This window comes from Stenella coeruleoalba (genome assembly GCF_951394435.1).
Source record: "Stenella coeruleoalba genome assembly, chromosome: 14".
NCBI lineage: Eukaryota > Metazoa > Chordata > Mammalia > Artiodactyla > Delphinidae > Stenella > Stenella coeruleoalba.
In genome coordinates this window covers 89,628,625-89,650,756 of record NC_137160.1, presented here as the reverse complement: position 1 = coordinate 89,650,756, position 22,132 = coordinate 89,628,625, and the positions used below count along the sequence as shown (strand labels likewise).

Here is a 22,132-nt window from a genome sequence, read left to right as displayed (position 1 = left end):
GAACTTAAAGATTAGTTTGCGGAGAATTGCACTCCTACTATATTGAGTTTGTCCATCCTTGACCATGGTGTATTTCTTCACTTATAATATTTACTACATGCTCTCTATTATGTGTTCTTGAATTTCTTTCAGCAATGTTTTATACCTTCGCTGTACAGATCTTGTTCAATTCATTAAACATATCTAAGTATTTCATATTTTTGTATCATTGTGAGATTGTATTTCTGATTTCATTTACAAATTGTTCACTGCTTGTACATATCAATTTTTGTATATTGATCTTGTATCCTGCAACCTTGCCAAATTCCCTTATTAAAGTTCCAGTAGCTTATTTGTAGACAAGAACTTTTGAAGAGAAAACATTCCATCACTGAAAAGATTGTCTTCCTGATCCTAAAAGTAATATATATTCTCTGAAGAGACTTTGAAAAGTACAAAAAAAAAAAGAAAGAAAGAAAGAAAGAAAAGCAAACACCAATTCTCCCAATATGTAGGTTAATTGCTATTAATCTTTTGACAAATCTCCTTAGAGTTTTGAGCAAGATTCATTTCCGTTTTTTGAAATTCATTTATTTTTACATATCTGAGCTTACTTGGTATTGACAATTATTTATCATGCATTTTTTGTACATCACAAGGACATTTTTTATGTTACCAAGCTTTCTGTTTGTGTAACCTTAATGTCTATAAATAAAAATTTTTCTATTATACATTTTTAATATTACAAATTTTGCAGTATTATAAGTACTGTTTCAGTGATCATCCACAGAAATACATTCCTTAGAGTGTGAATAATAGTAACATTATTATTATTAATACCTAAGACATACAGTACTTCCTATGTGCCAGGCACTGTTTCAAGTACTTTACACAGTATCTCACTTAATCCACACAACTATCCTCGGACATAGGTACCAGCAGTAGTATCTCCACTACACAGTTCAGGAAAACTGAGCCATACGTTATCGGAAATTCTAAGAGGCCCAGCTACGGGGCTCGTCTTTTACGCCCAGAGAGAACCACTGCTTTTAATGAAAACCACTTCTGGTAGGAGTATGTTACATACGTGAATGGTGTGTAATCACTGAGGAGTTACTCAACCATAACTGAGGCGCCAGGAGGTTCTCAAAACGTGAAGCCTTCATCCCAACTGTGCCAGAAGAGTGAGCTGTGGCCTCTTGCTCCTGCAGTTCTCAGGTCTCTTGAGTCTAACAAGCATTTCTAGATTAGTCCTGGGAGAGACAGCAAGGTCGTCGTCCTGTTATTCTCAACAATCTTTATATCGTTCAACAATCAGTGAGCATCTAACATATACACATTGTTTGCTGGAAAGTGGCAAATAATGGTCAGTTCCTACACACACAAGATCCATTTACAGAATGAAACAGAGGATTAAAACAGATTCTCTTTCTAAATCTTTTTTGGGTCATGGACTTACCAGAGAATCTGAAGATTAGGTTCCTCTCTCTTAAAGGGAAAACCTCCGTACAAAGAGAATGCTTTTGAATGCAATATTAAAAGCTGTTTACTGATCCTCAGAAATGCATCCATATACCCACTATGGGTCAGTGATTTCCTTGGTTGGTAAGTTCTGATGCAGGTAAAGGGGAAAACATGTGTGACTGGAAGCGAAGTGAGAACTCCATCAGTTCTTACTGGCAATCAAGCAGTTTAAAGTGAATGACAGACACTAGAGTGGGGCAATAATGTAATGTTAACAATCACACCTAATGTAATAAAGCACTTCATACACATGAGGCATGTTCTAAGCTCTTTATATGTTTACTTGTTTGCTCCTCACCACGATCCCATGAGGTAAGTAATGTTATCCCTAATTTGCAGAGGAGGACATCTGTTAGCTAGGTACAGAGCAGCTAGGCAACATGCCCAATTTCACCCAGCAAGGGAAGGACAGAGGTGGGAGTTCAACCTGGGGACCCCAGCTCAGATGCATACTCTTAACCACTGTTTTCTTCATAAAGATACAAGCAGTGCTGTGTCTATTTTAGGAGCATACTTGCTCCAAGTATTGCCCGGGTACATGCTCCCACTCAAATGGAGCCTCTCCCTGGCATGTTCAAGTATCCAATGCTCCTTTAGGTCCCAACATCCAGAGGATCATTGTGTTTAACCTCCCAAGAGTCTTTAGCAGCCTGTCCCAAGGAGCGCAACTCTATGACCCCAAACAACTTAGAATTAATGGGAAAGTTTGCTAGCAGGAGGTTCTCAAACTTCCTTCATAGTAGAATAGGAGAAACCGTATATCCTTTTTTAATATTTAAAAGCGTCTTCAAATAATTATTACAGTGACACCTAATAGACTATAAAACTCACTCATAATTCCCTTATCTAACAAGTCAATTCTGTTCATTTATCCATAGATACATTTTCAATTGTTACCCACATGCAAATATATTTAAACTGGATACTAATAGTAGTAAATGTGTTCTTCCTTCTCTGCCTCACATGATAAGATTTTCCCTGCTGCTAGCCAAAATGTGGTTTATATCAGACACATAAAACAGACTAAACACTACGAAGTGTCCCAGGAGAGAGGGACAATCAAGTAAGAAATGGCATCTTAATTCACTGGAATATCATTTTCCATTGTTTGTTACAATAACTATACCCATTTTTTATTCCCCTCAGCAGCAACTCTCATTTATTTGCCTTTTTGAGGTAGCACTCTCATTTATTTTTTTGAAGGAAACAAAGCTGGATCATCTATCAATAACTCACTTACTTAATCGTTCCTTCTCAGATTTTAGCATTTAATGCTGGGGGAAGAATGCTCCCAGTCCAACTACTTTTGTGGGAATTTGGGAAAAGAAGACAATCTGATACACTAAAGTGAAATTTGTGTGTTTTTCCCACTCCAGGACCAATTCTCTAGTGCACGAAAGGGTAGTAACAAGACTGAAAGCAGCTCCTCTCCAGAAGGAGTTCTCCAATGCTAAATAAAGTTATTGCTCTTTGTGAAGAATTCCATATTTATTACATTAATATGCATTTTCTCTAATATGATTTGTCTGGTATCTAATAAGATTAGGGCTATTAACAAGTGCTGTCCCACACTGATTACATGTTAGGAACTGCTCTCCGGTGTGAGCTATTTGATATACTATACGTGGAGAGTTCTGGCTGAAGATGATCCCACACTGATTACATTTATAGGTCTCTTCTCCAGTGTGAACCCTCTGGTGCTTAATAAGGTCATTCTTCCGAATGAAGGCTTTCCCACACTGACAGCATTCATATGGTTTCTCTCCAGTATGAATTCTCTGGTGCACAATGAGGGCAGAACTCTGGCTGAAGGATTTTCCACAGTCATGGCATGCATATGGTTTCTCCCCCGTATGGGTTCTCTGATGTGAGAAAAGGTGAGAGCTTCGACTAAAGCATTTTCCGCAATCTTTGCACTCAAAGGGCTTCAGCCCAGTGTGAGTTCTATGATGGACAACAAGGTGAGACCTCTGGCTGTAAGACTTCCCGCAGTCACTGCATTCGTAGGGCCGCACCCTAACATGGGTTCTCTGGTGCAGAATGAGATGCGTGCTCTGTCTGAAAGACTTCCCACATTCGGCACACTCATAAGGTTTCTCTCCAGTATGAGTTCTCTGGTGCCGAATAAGCCTGGAGCTATGAACAAAAGACTTTCCACACTGATTACACGTGTACAGTTTGTCTCCTGTGTGAGTCCTCTGATGGGTAACAAGGTGAGAGAACCAGCTGAAGGACTTCCCACATTCTTTACATTCATAGGGTTCCTCACCAGTATGAGTCTTTTGATGTCCAATAAGGTGAGAACTCCGGCTGAAAGATTTTCCACATTCTTTACACTCATAGGGTTTTTCTCCAGTATGAATAAGCCGGTGCCTGGTAAGATTAGAGCGCCAGCTGAAGAATTTTCCACATTCCTTACATTCATAGGGTTTCTCTCTATGTGTACCCTTTGATATACCAAGGGATGTACCATGAGTAAGAGAGTTGTTATCAGGGCATCTGTATGATTTATCTCCTGCTTGAGTTCTTGCAAATTGAAGAAGGTGAATGTTTTGACAGAAGGTTTGACCAGAGTCATTACTGTTGCTTGCATAACTTTCCTGATGACCACTGAAAACCAAATCATGTTTCAAACTTTTAGGATGTGAGTCATGTTTATGGAAATACTCTCGCAGTACTAGCTGAGCAGGAAGAAGACAGTTTCCCCTGTATTTCCCATTTTCACAGACTCTCTCCTGAGGAAGTGCTTTCTTTTGGGTGAATGCCACTTGCCTCAGATGTCTCTCCTGGCTGCCCTGGGGCCTGTCCAACTGACCTTCACGTGTCCAGACTTCTTCCAGTGACAAATACCAGAGATCACTCTTTGCCATTCTTTTCATTTTAACATCACAGGAGTGTTTATCTTTAGAAATGCTCTTACTGGAAGCTGATGATTTCACTTCAACTGCAGTCTCCAAATCTGAAAGAAATGGAAAAGCCTTACATAACTAAAAAAAAGTATTAAGGTCAGAATGGTAGGATATATGTAGAAAAAAGTATGTAAGTCATGCAGAGTTGCTTTTAAATATGGTTTTGTAACCTTGACAGAGAGTGAGAAAGGGAAGGAAGGCCCATTAACAGGAAGTGGGCCGGGCTATAATATGCACATAAAAGGAGCAAAGAGGGTAAGAGAAGCCACAGGACTGGCTACGACACATGGGATCAGGATATTCAGTGCTGGGGTGGCAATTAAGGAAACCCAGAAAGCGCTGCACTGCCACGATCTAACCTATTAATGATAAAAGAACCTGACGTGTCTCCTTGCTGCCAGGCCCTTCCCCGACATGAACTCTTCACATTCCTAAACCATGAAAGCAGCCACGTGGCAGGAAATGGCTTCTATCTATGCCACCAAAGCGGTACAGAATGATTACATGTGACTGACAGAGCAAACCTCTCAGAAAGGCCATGGGGTCGGCTGGCAGGGTGACTGCACAGAAGGGACCCAGATACAGGTTCTAACCTACACTTTGCTACTACTAGTGGTGAATTTAGACAAGTTGCTAAAGTTTTCAAAAATCATATTGCTTCTCTGTCATTTAAGGACCTATAAGGTTATCCTAAGTATCATATAAGGTGGGAACTCATCACCGAAGCAGTACGGTTTGTAATGCTCACTGGTATCATCATCCCCATCTTCTACTTTGATTCCTTTGCTCTGAGACACCAAGACTTAATTAAAATTGACAGGACTAATGCAGGACACTAACTCAGAACCTGAACCCTAACTCACATTCTCCTGGACTTTTCGCCCTTCTGTTTATATGCATGCGTATTACTGCAAATTATTTTCCCTGGTTCAGAGCCTGCGTTTGTTTCTCAATGCCTTTCAGCTAAAATGTTTGGTTCTGAAATCTAGAAAAAAATCCACTATTTACCCAATACCACCTCTTCCTACATAAGTGGGGCAATACTCTACTCTTACTTGGTGTATGGGGTGAATTGTGTTCCCCAGAGGAGATATGCTGAAGTCTTAACCCCCAATATCACAGGTTATAACCTTATTTGGAAATAGGATCATTGCAGATGTAATTAGTTAAGATGCAGTAGTACTGGTGTAGGAGGGCCCTAATCCAGTCTGACTGGTGTCCTTACAAGAAAAGGAGAGAAGATACAGAGGCAGACACACAGGGGAGGCAGCCATGTGAAGATGGAGGCTGGGTGAGGTGATGTGTCTACAAGCCAAGGGGCACCTGGGGCACCAGAGCTGGAAGAGGTGGGAAGGACCCTCCCCTGGAGCCCCAGAGGGCACACGGCCTGCCCACACAGTTCTAGAGACTTCTGACCTCTAGAACTGTGAGACAATAAATGTGTTGATTTAAGCCACCCAGTTTGTGGAACTTTGTTTTGGCTGCCACAGGAAACAATCCCTGGTAAACAATCCCTGTGCCAGGCTCCTAACTGCCTCCTTTGTACAACCCAAACCCCTTTCCCAGTCCTCATTTTCATTCCCAGCTCTGTTAGTTGCTAGTTTCTTCCCCACCCTGATTTCTTTTTTAAAAAATTGTGATTAAAACAATACATATAACATAAAATGCACCATCTTAACCATTTTTAAGTGCACAATTCAAGTATTAAGTGTATTCACATTGTTGTACAGCCATCACCACCATCCATTTTCATCTTATAAAACTGAAACTCCATACCTATTAAACAATAAGGACCCAATCTCCTCTCAACCCAGCTCCCAGCAATCACCATTATACTTTGTGTCTTTATAATTTTGGCTACTTCAAGTACCTTACATACGTGGAATCATACACTATTTGTCCTTCTGAGACTGGCTTATTTCACCCAGCATAATGTCCTCAAAGTTCATCTGCGTTGTAGCAAACTGCAGTATTTCCTTCCTTTTTAAGGATAAATAATACTCCATTACATATACACACACCTCTACCTTGATGAGTTTTGACAGGACATATGCCATCTTTTCCCTCTCCTCCACCCAGTGCATCAGAATCCCATGGAGAAGTTTTTCAAACTACTAATGCCAACTGGAAAATTCTAGAATGAACATGTGTGATGAGGGGTAGGGCTGGGTATGGAAAGACAAGTCTGGAGAAAGCGACAGAAAACACGGACGCATTAAAGTCCTAAAAATCTTCCATGTGTTCTGTAATGTGGAAGATAACTCAGGTGCGTTATCTTCAAAATCTGCAGCATCCATTAATCAATTCATCAACTGAGTTTTTAAAGCCATCACCCATTATACTTTTCATTTTGATAATGAAGTTCCCAGAGCTTGTAGATTCCCTTAAATTCCAGTCGATTAAGCACATACATGGAATTTCAGTATTTCTTTTGACAACAAATTTCCCACTAAAAATTTAAACTGCTGGTTATAGTCAGTTATTTTTGGATACTTGTCAACAGACATCCAGGAAAGCCTGCTAAACTGAACACATGAATGGAAAAAATAAGGACAGGAAGAAATAGGGAAATGAAAGGAAACAGAGAACAGTCTTTCCTGCCATGGCCCCAAAGCAGCTGACTGATCAAGTACTTCCCAGTGTCTGAGGGACCTGCCCTGAGACAGGTACTGGCTACAGTCACCTACGAGGCCCAATGTAAAAAAAGTCAAAAACAAAATTTATGACATTTAAAAGTAGAAACAAAGTGGAAGCTCAGAAAAAGAAGGAACCTGTACTTAATAAGCCAAAAGGTTTCACAAAAAAGGACTGGAGGCAAAACATAGAGGACGACTGAGACGCTAACGACTTCATTCACATCACACTCACAGCCTGAGGTTCAGGGAAATGCCTGACATGAGTGGACGTGAGTGCCAGAGGATTACGAGGTGCCTAGACTGCACCGGGCCTGGGAGGCCATGTGTCCCCAGGAGTCAACGTGGGTCACTAGCACATGGAGTTGGCCATCAGCAGCAAGGTCCAGACAGCAACGCCCCAGATGGCTGGGCTAAGGAGAAAGACATCAGAGCACTGAGCTTAGAGACAGGGGTCAGAGACAGCATTGCTCAGAGAGAACAGAACAGGAGGAAGATGAAGCACTGCCTTCATTTCTTAACCCAGAAGGCTGATCTTCTCTACACAGGGGAGCTGGGGAAAGGACTGATGCTAGAAATCCACACAGTGGTCTGCATTTTACAGATATTAAGATTAAAATGAAAAAAAAATTAAATAAAGAGCTAGATTATGAGAAAACAGGTGTTTTTGAGAGCAGCAATTCTGGAAAGGAAGGAGGGTTAAGTCAACAGGGATTGGTGACGCCTCTGCTGCAATTTGCTAACCGGCAAAAAACAAACTCAGAGCAGGGGCAGGCGATGGGGTCCCATGGCAGAGCTTACACAGAGCAGCAGATCAAAGGCTGTGGGAAGGGACACAGGACAGGGAAAAGACAGGCAAAGATAATAGAATAATTCTATGAAAGATAAGAGGACACAGATGCTTGAGTTAGTAGTAATAATCAGGAAAGCAAAATGAACAGGGCTGGAACCAAGCACTGAAACAGAAAGATAATTTTTTTTAACATCTTTATTGCGGTATAATTGCTTTACAAGGGTGTGTTAGTTTCTGCTTTATAACAAAGTGAATCAGTTATACATATACATATGTTCCCATATCTCTTCCCTCTTGCGTCTCCCTCCCTCCCACCCTCTCTATCCCACCCATCCAGGCGGTCACAAAGCACCGAGCCGATATCCCTGTGCCATGCGGCTGCTTCCCGCTAGCTATCTACCTTACGTTTGTTAGTGTGTATATATCCATGACTCTCTCTCGCCCTGTCACAGCTCACCCTTCCCCCTCCCCATACCCTCAAGTCCGTTCTCCAGTAGGTCTGTGTCTTTATTCCTCTCTTACCCCTAGGTTCTTCATGACATTTTTTTTTTCTTCTTAAATTCCATATATATGTGTTAGCATACGGTATTTGTCTTTTTCTTTCTGACTTACTTCACTCTGTATGACAGACTCTAGGTCTATCCACCTCATTACAAATAGCTCAATTTCGTTTCTTTTTATGGCTGAGTAATATTCCATTGTATATATGTGCCACATCTTCTTTATACAATAGCCCAGAGATGGAAACATCAGAAAGATAATTTTAATGAATGCAAATGGAAGTGTGACAAGACTAGAAAGCAGACTAGCAGTGGGGAAACCGAAGCTAAATAAACCCAGTCCTCACCTTCGAAATGCAGAGAACTAGTGACCACTCTCGCCAGGGACTCCTCCCCCAAACGGGTGGTCTGGTTCTCACCTGGATAGGTCTCTTGGTGAATCCCTCTCTCCAACAGCCATGGCTCCTCCCCCTTCTCCAACTGCAGGATCACCTCTGGCTTGGGAAGCTGATGCCCTGTTCCCAGTGAAAGATAAAGAACTGGGCGAGGGTTTGGAGCTCTGGGCTGGACACAAAGAAGCATCCCAGTTCACCCCCAACCCCGGGCCCCTTCAATAGTCCTGGGGGGCTCTGAAGAGTAGACAAGGTAGGGCTACAGAGGCAGCAAAATACACATTTCTTAAAATTCAACAAACGAAAACAATTTTTTTTTCATAAAAGCAGAAGGAGTACGAAAACCCTGTTCCATGCCCCAAAGAAATTAGGTCCCTGGCCCCAAGCTCACACTCCAATGTATGCTTCAGGCTCTCCATACCTTTTGATCAATGAGGAACCCAAAACCCCCAAACAGAGGTCCATCTCACCCAAGGACACCAGGTTTCTGTAGTTCTCCAACATCACATCTTTGTACATGAGCTGCTGAGCAGGGTCCAGCAGCTTCCACTCCTCCCTCGTGAAGTTCACAAGTATGTCCTTGAAGGTCACCAGTGTCTACAACACAAAGCAAGTTTGAGCCTGATGTATATCTCTGCCCTCCCTTCCCCGAATATTGACAGAAAGAGAGATTAGGCAGATAGCACTTGGGTAGGGAAACAGGACAGAATAGAACTCATTCTAGGAGTGAGTCGTATTTACGTTGAATTCTGGACAAGTCCTAAAAGGAATGGTATTAAGTACGTACTGTCTAGAAACCTGTTCCATGTTATGCTTTCAGTTTAGAAACTGTCAGAAACACTTTCATTTAAATCAAGTATGTTGTAAACAGCTAAAGCAAGGAGAATCAGTTAATCTACACTTATGTAAAATAATTAGAACCTAATACAAGGCAGGAGAAGAAGGGAAAAACAGTCTTGAGCTCAAGTGCAACTTTATGCTTAAGAGACCAACCTAGCCATGTTTTATGACCTAAAATAAATTTCCAAAACATTTTTCCTAAATATTGGTAGGCATTTAAAAAATAGAGAAGAGATTATATTTTAATAGTAATAAAACAATAGATACAGAAGCAAGGCCTTTATTAGACACATCAAAGGGATCTATAGATGACACAGAAAAAAACCCATTTGAATAACTGAGCGTTTCTCATCAAAGACTGTGAAGGTAAAACGACAGTGGAATAGTGCGGATTTTTTAATGCCGAAAGAAAAGAATTGTCATGCCAGAATTTCAATTATTGGGTGAAAATATCTTTCAGGAATGATGAAAAATACATTCTCAAAGAAAGTTAAACAAACAGGATTTGTTACCAGCAGACCTGCTCTAAAAGTATGCTAAAGGTAATTCGTCAGGCAGAAGGGAAATGACACAAGAGAGAAACTTTAAATCTCAGGAATGATGGATGAGAAAGAAAAAGGGTAAATATCTGGGTAAATACAATAGACTACTTTTCTTCCTGTAAATCCTTCAAAATATGTAGGACAGCCAAAAGCAAAGACTATGCTTTCTGGTGGGGTTTTGAATACGTAGAAGTAAAGTATGAGGGATCACCTAGGGGCGAAGCTGAGTGAGGCTGAAGGAGGTTCCCCCACCCATCTCTCTGTCCCCAGAGGACCCACCCTCTCCCGGGGCTCTTCCTGTCTTGGTTGCAGTTACTCCTGGATAATTACCTAACTTGTCCCCAAGCTCCTCCACAGGCAGTCCCCAGGGAGGAATTAACACACCAGCCCCACACCCAAGACCACCAGGGACCAGAGAATCCCTCAGAAAGGCACCAACATCCTAGTTCTGTCATCATCTTGAAGGGAGAAAGCTTGCTGTGTGCTCAGTCATTCCTCATTGTAGACGAAAGAGCATCTCATCAGAGTCCTCAATATTTCACACATTTCTGTTCAAGTTGTGTTTCTTTGATATGAAAGGAAATAAAACTACAGCTATAAATAAAGCAAACAAACAGTGCTAGTCTATTGGAGGAAGTGTCTGAGATACGGATCCCTTAAGAACCCTTAACTAAAAAGGGATTCTCAGTCGGAAAACAAAAAAGAATGAAGGCAGCCCAACTTACGTGGGACCGGGCAGTTAGCAACTCGGCCTCCATGCCCTCCTCGTTCCTGACGCTTCCTGAGTAACAGGAGATCCCAAGCAGGTGAAGCTGCGGAAAAGGCAGAAACTTGAGGAGAGATGCTGTGACCTGGTTCTCATTAATCGCGAGTCTAGATTCCCTCAGACCAACTGCTGTACCTATATATCCACACAGCCAGACGACATCTGACTGTTCCAGAAATACACCTATAGTGCCCGAAATCCCCAAGAGTAGGAAGAAAAGAGCTCCGAAGACTGCCTCTCCCACACCCTGCAACCTCTAGAGTTCCATGCTAAATTTCATTTGGAACTGAATGTTTCTAATACTACATCAAATCCTCTTATTTTTTAAAAATCCCTTTTATTACCGAAGTATGGCTGATTTACAATGTTGTGGTAGTTCCAGGTGTACAGCAAAGTGACTCAGTTTTACATATATATATATATATATATACACACACACACACACATATATATATATATATATATATATATATATATATATATATATATTCTTTTTCAGATTCTTTTCCCTTATAGGTTAAAAGGAAATCATACGATATTTGCCCTTTCGTGTCAGGCTTATTTCACTCAGCATCATATTTTCAAGATTCATGCATGTTGTAGCCTGTATCAGTAGTTCACTCTAATGGCTGAATAATAATCCGCTGTATGGACCCACCACATTTTGTTTATCCACTCATCTGCTGACGGGTATACCTAGGAGTGGAATTGCTGGCTCATACGGTAATTTTATGTTTAGCTTTTTGAGGACCCACCAAACTGTTTTCCATAGTGGCTGCGTCATTTTACTTTCACACAAGTAATGTACAAGGGTTCCAACTTCCCCCCATGCTTGCCAACACTTGTGCCATCTTTTAAATTATATAGCCATCTTAGTAGGGGTGAAGTGGTATCTCACTGTGCTTTTCATTTGCATTATTTTCATGTGCTTACTGGCCATTTGTGTATCTTCTTTGGAGAAATGTATGTTCAAGTACCTTACCTATTTTTAAATTGGGTCATTGTCTTTTTTTTTTTTTTTTTTGGTGGTACGCGGTCCTCTCGCTGTTGTGGCCTCTCCCGTTGCGGAGCACAGGCTCCGGAGGCGCAGGCTCAGCGGCCATGGCTCACGGGCCCAGCCGCTCCGCGGCATGTGGGATCTTCCCGGACCGGGGCTCGAACCTGTGTCCCCTGCATTGGCAGGCGGACTCTCAATCACTGCACCACCAGGGAAGCCCGGGACATTTGTCTTTTAGTTGTTGAACTGTAGTTCCTTATCTATTCTGGATAGTAAACACTTATCAGATAATATAACTTCCAAATATTTTCTCCCATTCTGGAGGTTGTCTTGCCTTTGTTGTTGAAATATACTTTTGCCAAATATAGGATACTAAGCAGACAGGTATTTTTCTTTTCAGTGCTTCATAGAGCTCCACTCCCAATGCTCCAGGAATCAGAAGAGCTTTCCAGCCTGGCCAGCAGTAATGGCCATAACCCCCATGTGAACACCACATGCTGTTCCCTGCAGCTTCCTCCCCCGTGTGTGCTTTGTGTGATCACTCGAGGGCACCCTCTGCACTCTGTGAAGGCTGCTGCCCTGCCCTCCCCAGCCTCAGCTCTGCATTCTGGACTCAGGGTCTGCTCAGCCCCTCTCAGCTTCCCCTACCTCTGCTGTAACCTGGAAACCCTCTCAAGGCAATAAACCGGGGCAGTCAGAGGGCTAACCTGCTTGGTTTTCCAACTCTCAGGGATAACTGTCCTTTGTGGTCTGATATCGAATGTCTTTAAACGTTTGTTTCATGTATTTTGTCTTTTTGTTGTTGTTGCTGTTTGTTTGGGCAAGAGGATAGGTAAATCCCCTCCCTGTTACTCCATCTTGGACAGAAGTAGACGTCTATAAACACTGCACTTTTAACTTGTTTTAAATTTAGATTGTATCTTTAATTTCCACCCTTTGAATACTAGGTCTGAATATTTTCCATATGTTTATGTTGATGGCTCTTTTGTATTTGCTTTCTTTTACACTGTTTGCCCCCTTTGTCTTCTGGAGATCTTAAGGATTTCCATTTCAATTCTACCCATACTTATTGTACATGAATAAAAGCACTACGGTTTCTGACCCCCTCACCAGTGCTAAACTGGTTTTCACCAATGACACCTGTTATAGAGGCACTGCTGGCCTCTCAATTGTTCTTGAACCTCTTTACTGACTTTGGTAGCCCCTCACCTAGTTTTCCTCTATACAGCTTGGTACTTCTTAGTCTTCTCTAATGACTTAAAAAATTATGATTAGATACAACTAGAGATTATCATACTAAGTGAAGTAAGTCAGAAAAAGAAAGACAAATACCATACGATATCACTTATGTGTGGAATCTAAAATATGACACAAATGAACTTAGCTATGAAACAGAAAAAGACCCACAGACATAGAAAACAGACTTTCAGTGGCCGAGGGGGAGGGGAGGATTGGGAGTCTGGGGTCAGCAGATGCAAACTGTTATATATAGAATGGACAGACAACAAGGTCCTACTGTAGAGCACAGGGAATTATACTCAATAGCCTATGATAAACCATAATGGAAAAGAATATGAAAAGAGAGAATGTACACACACACATACATAACTGAATCACTTTGCTGTACAGCAGTAACTTTTTTTTGTCTTTTAGCCACGTCGCATGGCTTGTGGGATCTTAGTTCCCCGACCAGGGATTGAACCCACATCTTCAGCAATGAAAGCACAGAGTCCTAACCACTGGACCAGCAGGGAATTCCCTGTTCAGCAGTAATTAACACAACACTGTAAGTCAACTATACATCCACTTTTAAAAATTAAAAATACTAAGAAAAATTTAAAATTATGATTAGCTTAAATGTAGGTCACCCTTTGTTGCTTCTCTGTCTTTCCCAGTCTCCGCCCTTTCAATGGCCCCCTGGGCACTTACAGAGCACAGAGCACACCTACTCGTTTTACCCCATGGTCCATCCCATTGTCGGCTCACGACAGGCTCAGTGCTGGGCTGGAATGAACAGATCACTCTGTCCTCTGCCCCTACGTCTTCCCCAACCTCAACTGAATATTCCCAACTGTGGTTAACAGCATGGCTTCTGCAGCCAGACTGCCTAGGTTCAGACCCCGCTCCACTGCTCACAGGTGGCTTCTTAACCTTTCAGTATCTCGGTCTCTTCATCTGTACAGTGGGGACTAAATAGTGCCTACCATAGGTTATTACGAGAGTTAAATGAGTCCATATTTGTGAAACACAGAAAACAGTGCCTGACACACGGTAAGGATTATCTGCTTGTTAATTAAAAACATACACGATATCTAGGGACAAGTAACACAAGTATCCTTCTAGACCCTGTCCTCTTAACATCCAATCAGTTACTACAGCCTGTAAATCCCCTCCTAGACGTTTCTCTAGCTCCCACCCCTCCAGATCCCACGGCCTTGGCTCGGACTTGGCTTCTCCGCCTCCGGACTTTCTCACTCCGATGAGTGTCCACATCAGCATCATCTCTGTAAAACACGTAAGCTGCGCTTCTTTTTTTTTTTTTTTTTTTTTTGCGGTATGCGAGCCTCTCACTGTTGTGGCCTCTCCCATTGCGGAGCACAGGCTCCGGACGCGCAGGCTCAGCGGCCGTGGCTCATGGGCCCAGCCGCTCTGCGGCATGTGGGATCTTCCCGGACCGGGGCACGAACCCGTGTCCCCTACATCGGCAGGCGGACTCTCAACCACTGCGCCACCAGGGAAGCCCAAGCTGCGCTTCTTGATTAGAATTCTCTGCTGATCTCCCAGTACTCACAGGAAAATGGACCAAGTCCTCAGCATGGATTTAGGGTTCTTTGTGGCGGGCCCTTTTCTCCCTCACTAGCCCTAAATGTCCCATCAAACTACAACCCCCCCACCCACCCATCCATGCTGCACCACCTGAACTGCCCAACCTCTTCACACGCCCTAGTCCTAGGCCAGGAATGCTCTGCCCTTTCGTGCCGCTTGGTAAAATCCTACCCATCCTGCAAGATCAAACATCACCCTTTCCTGTGTCATTCCCTAACTTCTCCAGGAAGGTTTAGTTCTTTCACCTCTGTGCTCCCACAGTCCCTAGGACAGGAAGCAACATGAACTGAACAAAAGTACAGCCAGAGAGCACAGCTACCTGCCCAAGGTCATGTCTGCTTGGGGTGAGGTCTCTGATGCCAGGCACAGGTCCGTCCTTACTTCTTTTAACCCTTCCCCAGAAACTTGAGTAATTTTAGCTGAACACACCAGCTGTGGGAGTTAAGACACAGAAGCAGACACGTGTTCTCTGTGGGGTATCATCAGAGGAGCACAGGCTCATTTCCAGGAGTCAGAATCCAGTCAGCAGGATGGAAAGGTGGGATGAACGCGTGTGTTCCTTGTTCACACCTTCTTGATCCAGATGTTAACCAAGGGCTCACGAACCACATGCCAAGTACTATTCCAGGGGCTGAGCCCAGAGCAACAGCTGTTCAGACAGGCCCCTCCCTCACTGAGCTCAGGTGAGTAAAGGCTGAAATAACCACGGACGTCCAGCCTGCATAAGAAATTACTTGGGTGAAGCAAGAGAATGGTCTTCACACATTTACAGGTCCTGTGGAACAGGGATAATATATATATTTTTAAACATTTTATGTTTTCTTTTTTTGGCTACGTTGGGTCTTTGTTGCTGTGCGCGGGCTTTCTCTAGTTGTGGCGAGCAGGGGCTACTCTTCTTTGCGGTGCACAGGCTTCTCACTGCGGTGGCTTCTCTTGTTGCGGAGCACGGGCTCTAGGCGCGCGGGCTTCAGTAGTTGTGACACACGGGCTCAGTAGTTGTGGCTCGCGGGCTCTAGAGCTCAGGCTCAGTAGTTGTGGTGCACGGGCTTAGTTGCTCTGCAGCATGTGGGATGTTCCCAGACCAAGGATCGAGCTCGTGTTCCCTGCATTGGCAGGCAGATTCCTAACCACTGCACCACCAGGGAAGTCCACAGGGATAATATTTATTCTGAGTTGTTCCAGAGGGCAGAATTAGGAGAAATGTGTGGAGTCACAAAGAAGTCAATTACAAGTCAATAATAATAAGACACCATTAATCAAACAACACCTGGTAACAGATCAGGTCACAGAAAGAGGCAGGAAATTTCTGGTCACTGATAAACTTTGAATAGGATCTTATTTAAAAAGAAAAAAAAAAAACAACTATATACAGCCTCCAGTTTACATGGACATCTAAGGTTCATTCCAGTGACTCTCCTGTTTTATGATTTAAAGCAAATAGTCTTATGTCACCCTAATTTCCCTTAACGCCCACTTCTAGATAATTTACTTAAAACTTTATCTAAACTGACAGTTTATAGCCCTGATTGCACACTGGCCTTTCCCCCTATATTAATAAGTTATTAATACCTGGGTCCCACGCCACCCTCCCCCACCAAGAGCTTCTCATTTAACTCCCTGGGGAGGGAGCACTGCAGGTGCTTCTGACGTGCGACGTGCACCACGGTTGGCAGCCACTGACCCCAGCTGTCATGGAGTCTATTTAATTCTCAGTTTCTACCATTTCTTGGGGGTAATCAGATCCTTCCATCAGACACCAGATTTACAAAGGATATTCTTATGCAACTGAACAAAACTGACTTCTCTAACGTAACAACAGATATTGCCAGGGGAGGGACACCAGGACGGGTTTTCATTTGTATTTAGGGAAACAGCAGGTAAGCTGATAACTATTGTGATCTTCTGTCATTTTTCTAAATCATTGCTGAACACTTTACTATGATCCCGGCTGTGTCCCACGCCCAGGGGATAAAATGTGAGCGAAGCATTTATCCCTGCCCTCAGCAGCTAAGGCAAGCTGAAGAAACCAACCTCCATGGAACACAGACAGCAGCCAGCAGGAGCTGGGGGTCTAAGGCTGAGTCCAGAACGCGTCTGAGTTCAGGCAGATAAGCGAGGGTGGGGAATCATGAACAAAAGCAGGGCCTTCGACGGTGACGTAGGAGGAGAAGCTCAGTGTGGCCGTCGAATGTGGTGCAGGGCAGGGAGCAGCCAGAAACAGGCCAGGTCGAGGTCACAGAGGCCCAAAGTGCCGTCCTCAGAAACAGGCTCTTGCCCACATGCTGTCAGCTGGGCAATGACAACAGATGTGTCTGCCTTTGAGGTAGCTGTGTGATGGACTAGAGGGGGATGAAACACCTGCAAAGAAACCAGGCAGGAGGGAAACTGTGATCCAGAATACAGGAGCACAAAGGAGCGCAGCAATGGAATTGATTAGATGTGAATGGGAATACAGGTTAAGGGTTCAAGGTGACCCCACGTTTCTGGGTGACAGAATGGACAATAATGTCTGGGGGTAGGATTGGCTGTGCACACGGTGCGTGAGCCAGAGAAGGGAGAGGGAGAAGGACACGTTTAGCTGTGAGGGTCATCCAGCTGTATCAGCCGCCATCCACATTTCTGCTCTACCTGGATCTACTCAAGCTGCACAGCTATATTCTCAAACAGAACAACTTCTTGCGGGGAGTGGGGGTGGATCTTTAGTCACAGATTTGGGGGTGACGTATTCATCTACTCTGATGCAGGTGAAGGAGACAGATGGGGTCTAAGGGAGATTATACATCCCTGCGCCATGATTCCTATAAAGCTCACCAGGAGACAGAACATCTGGTAAAGCTGGGTAACAGCATTATCAGATGACACCATGGCAGTGTATAAAATCAACCAAAGATACCATGGAGAGTAAAATAAACTGTAGGACCAGAAAATTGTGGGATAGGACTTCCCTGGTGACGCAGTGGTTAAGAATCCTCCTGCCAATGCAGGGGACATGGGTTCGAGCCCTGGTCCAGGAAGATCCCACATGCCGCGGAGCAACTAAGCCCGTGCACCACAACTACTGAGCCTGTGCTCTAGAGCCTGCGAGCCACAACTACTGAAGCCCACGTGCCACAACTCCTGAAGCCCGTGCGCCTAGAGCCCGTGCTCCGCAACAAGAGAAGACACTACAATGAGAAGCCCGCACACCACAACGAAGAGCAGCACCTGCTCGCCGCAACTAGAGAAAGCCCGCGCGCAGCAACAGAGACCTGGCGCAGCCAAAAATAAATTAATTAATCTTAAAAAATCATGGGGATCTAAAAGGGAAAAAAATTGTGGGATAAATTAGTATCTAGGAAGAAAACAGAGGAGAAAAGGAAGCCCAAAAAGGAAGCAGAGAAAGATCCACCAGAGAATGAGAAGATCTACAGACAGATCTGTAGAAGAGCTGTAGAGATGTATATCAGAAGCCAGAAGGGAGAACTTCAAGGAAGGGAGGATTAAGAGTTCAGATGAATTAGGGATTCTAGTGCCCTGACTGGCTAGATGAAGGTTCGCTAAAGCGGGAACAGCAGACAAATTCCACAATAGGGCTGAAAAGTTTGGAGGCGAGAACAGCAGTGAAAGGGCGGAGCTAGAAGAGGCCGTAGGATCAAATGCGGACCTGGGCGTGTCTGTAGGCGTGAAGCAGGGCAGGGGTGGGCTCAACAGCTCGGAGGGAGGGACCAGACTTGCAGGCAGGAAGCCCGCAGCAGCAAGGTCACTGCCCCCTGTGCCCTGCTGCCTCCGATGTCACAAGTCCTCCGACCCTCACCCTCTGCCCCCCTGTCCCACCCACATAACCCAGGGCAGGCTCCCCGTTCCAAGGTGCTCAGCTGAATCACATCTACACGGTTCCTGTTGCCAATAAGCTGATACAGCCACAGCTTCTGGCAGTTAGGACTCAGATGTCTTTTGAGAGCTGCTATTCTGCAAACCACCAGGGCAGAGATGGCCTGAAAGAAGCTTCCAGCACCAGCAAGAAGGCTATGGAAGTTACCATATGAGGCACAGAGGTTCCAGGCACAGCTCTGATCACAACCATCCACATTCTGGGCCCTGACAACCTTTCAACCTTCAATCCTACTGCACTTGCCCCATGTTCTCTAAGCCTCATTCACATGCCACCTTTTCCAAAAGCCTTCCCATCGTCCCAGAGAAAATCCCTGGAGCCTTTTGCCCACGCTCCTAGCACTTCAACGCCCGGCTCATTTGCCCACCTCCCTGTGAGATGAAGAACTACTTGAGAACTGGGATAGCCTCACTCTAAAACCCGGAAAGAGGCCAGCACAGTGCTTCGTATTTGTTCACTCCGGCACTTGTCGAACACTTGGCGATAACCTGTGGTTTGTACAGATGTCTGCCCAGGGCAGGCAATGGAGACTGGAAGACCCAGTGCTTGAGGACCAGAGCCCAGGGACCGGCGAGACCTTCTAGGGGATAGCGTTTTGCTTGGGCATATGGAGTGTGTAATTCTTAATAAAAGAGAACAGATCTCTTAAGGTTCTGAATAAGTTCACTGGTATTTGGCATCTGTGAAGGACAAGGGATCATCAGCAAAAGGACCCAGCAGCAGAGACAGCAAAGCCATACTCCGCAAAGATTGTGCATCTGTGAAAACTCAACAAACCGACACTCTCAGGTTGTGCATTTCATTTTATGTAAATTTCACATCAAAAGCATAAGCGAAACAAACATTAAATTCTGGTTAACAATGCACATGCATTCAGAAGTATTTCAGGAAAGCATACTGATGGCTGCAATTTACTTTGAAATGCATCCCAAAAAAGAGGGACTGATGAAGAAAGGGGCAGACAGATATATGTTCAAATTAGTATAGTAAAATGTCAATGGTAGAGTCTAGGAGGGGAGGTTACAAGTATTCACTGTAAACTTCTTTCAGTTTAGCTGTATGTTCAAACTTTTTCATAATAAAATATTGACCAGAAAAGGTAAGGATGAGACAGCAGAAAGGTATTGTGTGGAAAGAGGCAAAAATTATGCTCCTGGTGTCGGTTCTAAGCCAGAGATGCATATACAGCCGGTGACACACCAGTCCTGACCTTGCTTCAGAGCCAGAAGATTTAAGACCCTGGCTGATCTGAGTCATGCTATAAGGAAAACTACAGGTGAAAGTCTATTGTAAGCAAAACGGAGATATCACACAATGAAACGTCTTTTTCCTTAAAACAAAAATTTTTTAAAACTAAAATGTTTTTTAAACTATATGCTACTAAGCTTTCAGTGCTTGAATTATGTGATGAAAACCAAGGGAACTCATCATTTCTAGGAGTATTTTTCCTTTAACAGAAACATTTTCTCATCTAATTAAAAGGAAAAGGAGTCACTTTCATAACATTTTTAAGAAGATGGAGACATAAAAGAAAGAACAAATTGCATGGGGTTCTTTAAAAAAACAATCCCAATAATATTTTCTTGACAAGTGCATTTAATCCATAAACAGAACTGCTCTCATTCCTACTCATCCTTTATTCTTATTTATGACTCTAGGATTATATTAAAGTTTTCTCTTATTATTCAGATACATTTCTAGTTAAAATTACTAGGTATCTTCTTCTTGTTGTGAACAGACTTTCTTCTACAAAGATATTTGCAAATTTGTTACTGAGGACAGTTAAGCAATCTGTTAATATATATGCTCTTTCCAGTCCCTTTACTAAACTCATTGATATTAACTAAATCTCTTGTACATGCTGGCGATGCAGTTAATTAATAAGATACTTTGTCATCTCTCTTCCAGAAGGTACACCTTGTATCTATGTAAATACTATTAATATCTTGTCCTAAACAAAAGTTTGCGATGTTTATATAAAATACTGATAAGCAGACTTAATCATTTAACTTATGATATATATCTCAAATACTGGCCCTGTGACTGGCACATGCTAAGAGCTCAAGAAATATGTGTTGAGAGAGGGAATGAAAGAACAAATGAACAATTTTCAAGAAGGGCAGGAATGTGTGCCATCCACTTGTCCAGGAGGCTTTGCAAGACAGAGGGACAATTTTAATGAAACAAGAGAAGAGGAGATTAGTCAGGTCGCCGAAGAAAATTACTGCAGTATTGAGGTAGTTTAAAAAGGGGCAGGAAGGGGTTGTGCTACTTATGTCCCAGGTTAACTTTAGTCAACACTGGTAAGGTGACTAATATTTTTTAGCTAGCACTGTGGATGACAACCTGTCTTCCCTTTTACTTCTTATTTTTTTCTTTAACAGTATATTCTGTATATGAAGTAAAGATAGAACTTAAATTTTTCTGCTTCTCCATATACTTTGGGTGGGATCTAGGTAATTTTGATGTCAACCTCATCTTTCACATTCATACCAGGTGTTAGATTATGTACAAATTTGATTCGTTTAACTATCAAGAGAAAATAAAAATATAATAATTATGAGCTATCTCTGAAAAGTCAAACTGGTTAAATACACACACACCCTCAATTAATCTATTTGATTAAAAAAGAAAACCCAACAACTGAAGATCAGGAAGCCAGGAGCTAGAGATGCCGAACCTGCTGGATCTTAAACACTGAAAATATTGATAAGACAGGCAATTCTGAGGAAAATAACTGCCAAAATAAGTCTCAATAAGTAAAAAGTTTTTTTTAATGAATATTTTTAGACTGGAGCCAGAAATAGAAATCGATCCAGCCCTTTCTGCCACCAAACTTCTTAAAAGTATACCCACTTCATCAATGTCTGCAGCATATAACTTCTATAATATCCAGGAATAGAATCCAGAAGTATATATTTTTTTAAACCAGTATAACCACGTTGGATGTCTTTTAGGAACGTTAGGACATTTACTGTAAAGAAATTTCCTACTCTAACGAAAAAGAGCATGATCACGTTTAGCAGATGCTGGAAAGGCCATATGCAAAGTTTTAAACATCTGGCCCCAGTTGGGAAGGAAAAAAAAAAAAAACAGGAACAGAAGAAATCTTATTTTGCATCGCTGAGAATATGTGGTTCAAACTCCCCACCACCGCCCGGCGCGTACGGGCGTCAGGGTCCCGTCCCACCAACGCGAAGGCGAGCGAATCCAAGTGGCAGTGGGGATCACTCAGGCCGGGAGACCACAGGGAAGAAAAACCATTTGTTGGTGAAAACCGTCCGCCTCGGCGAGGAGACGAGGAAACGGCGGCGCCGCCGCCTCCCGCTAGGAAGAAACCACATCCAGCCCTCTCGCGTGTACCTGCGATCGGCACCTGCAGGCGCAGCACCGGGAGCGTCGCCGACGGGGCGGCACCGTCACAAAGGCAGCGGCTCGGCGAGCGCGCCCACATCCGGGCCTCCGCGTCCCGCGCGGGTCCGCAGGGCGGGCGGCGACAGCTCGGTCCCCGCCCGGCCTCCTGCGCCCACCCGGTCCCCACAGCCCACGCCGCGCCCCGG

At 43.5% G+C, this 22,132-nt stretch overlaps 1 protein-coding gene across 1 annotated transcript; it reads right to left on the bottom strand.

Annotated features, from left to right (window-relative positions):
• Positions 1 to 625: 625 nt before the first annotated feature.
• Positions 626 to 22,128, bottom strand: ZNF10 (zinc finger protein 10). The gene is made up of 5 exons (XM_079942411.1): positions 21,936 to 22,128; positions 10,838 to 10,924; positions 9,201 to 9,327; positions 8,758 to 8,853; positions 626 to 4,462 (listed from the first exon to the last, which is right to left on the bottom strand). Exons 2-5 carry the CDS (start codon positions 10,868 to 10,870, stop codon positions 3,000 to 3,002), a joined length of 1,719 nt encoding a protein of 572 aa, XP_079798537.1. The 5' UTR covers positions 10,871 to 10,924; positions 21,936 to 22,128; the 3' UTR covers positions 626 to 2,999.
• Positions 22,129 to 22,132: the final 4 nt, after the last annotated feature.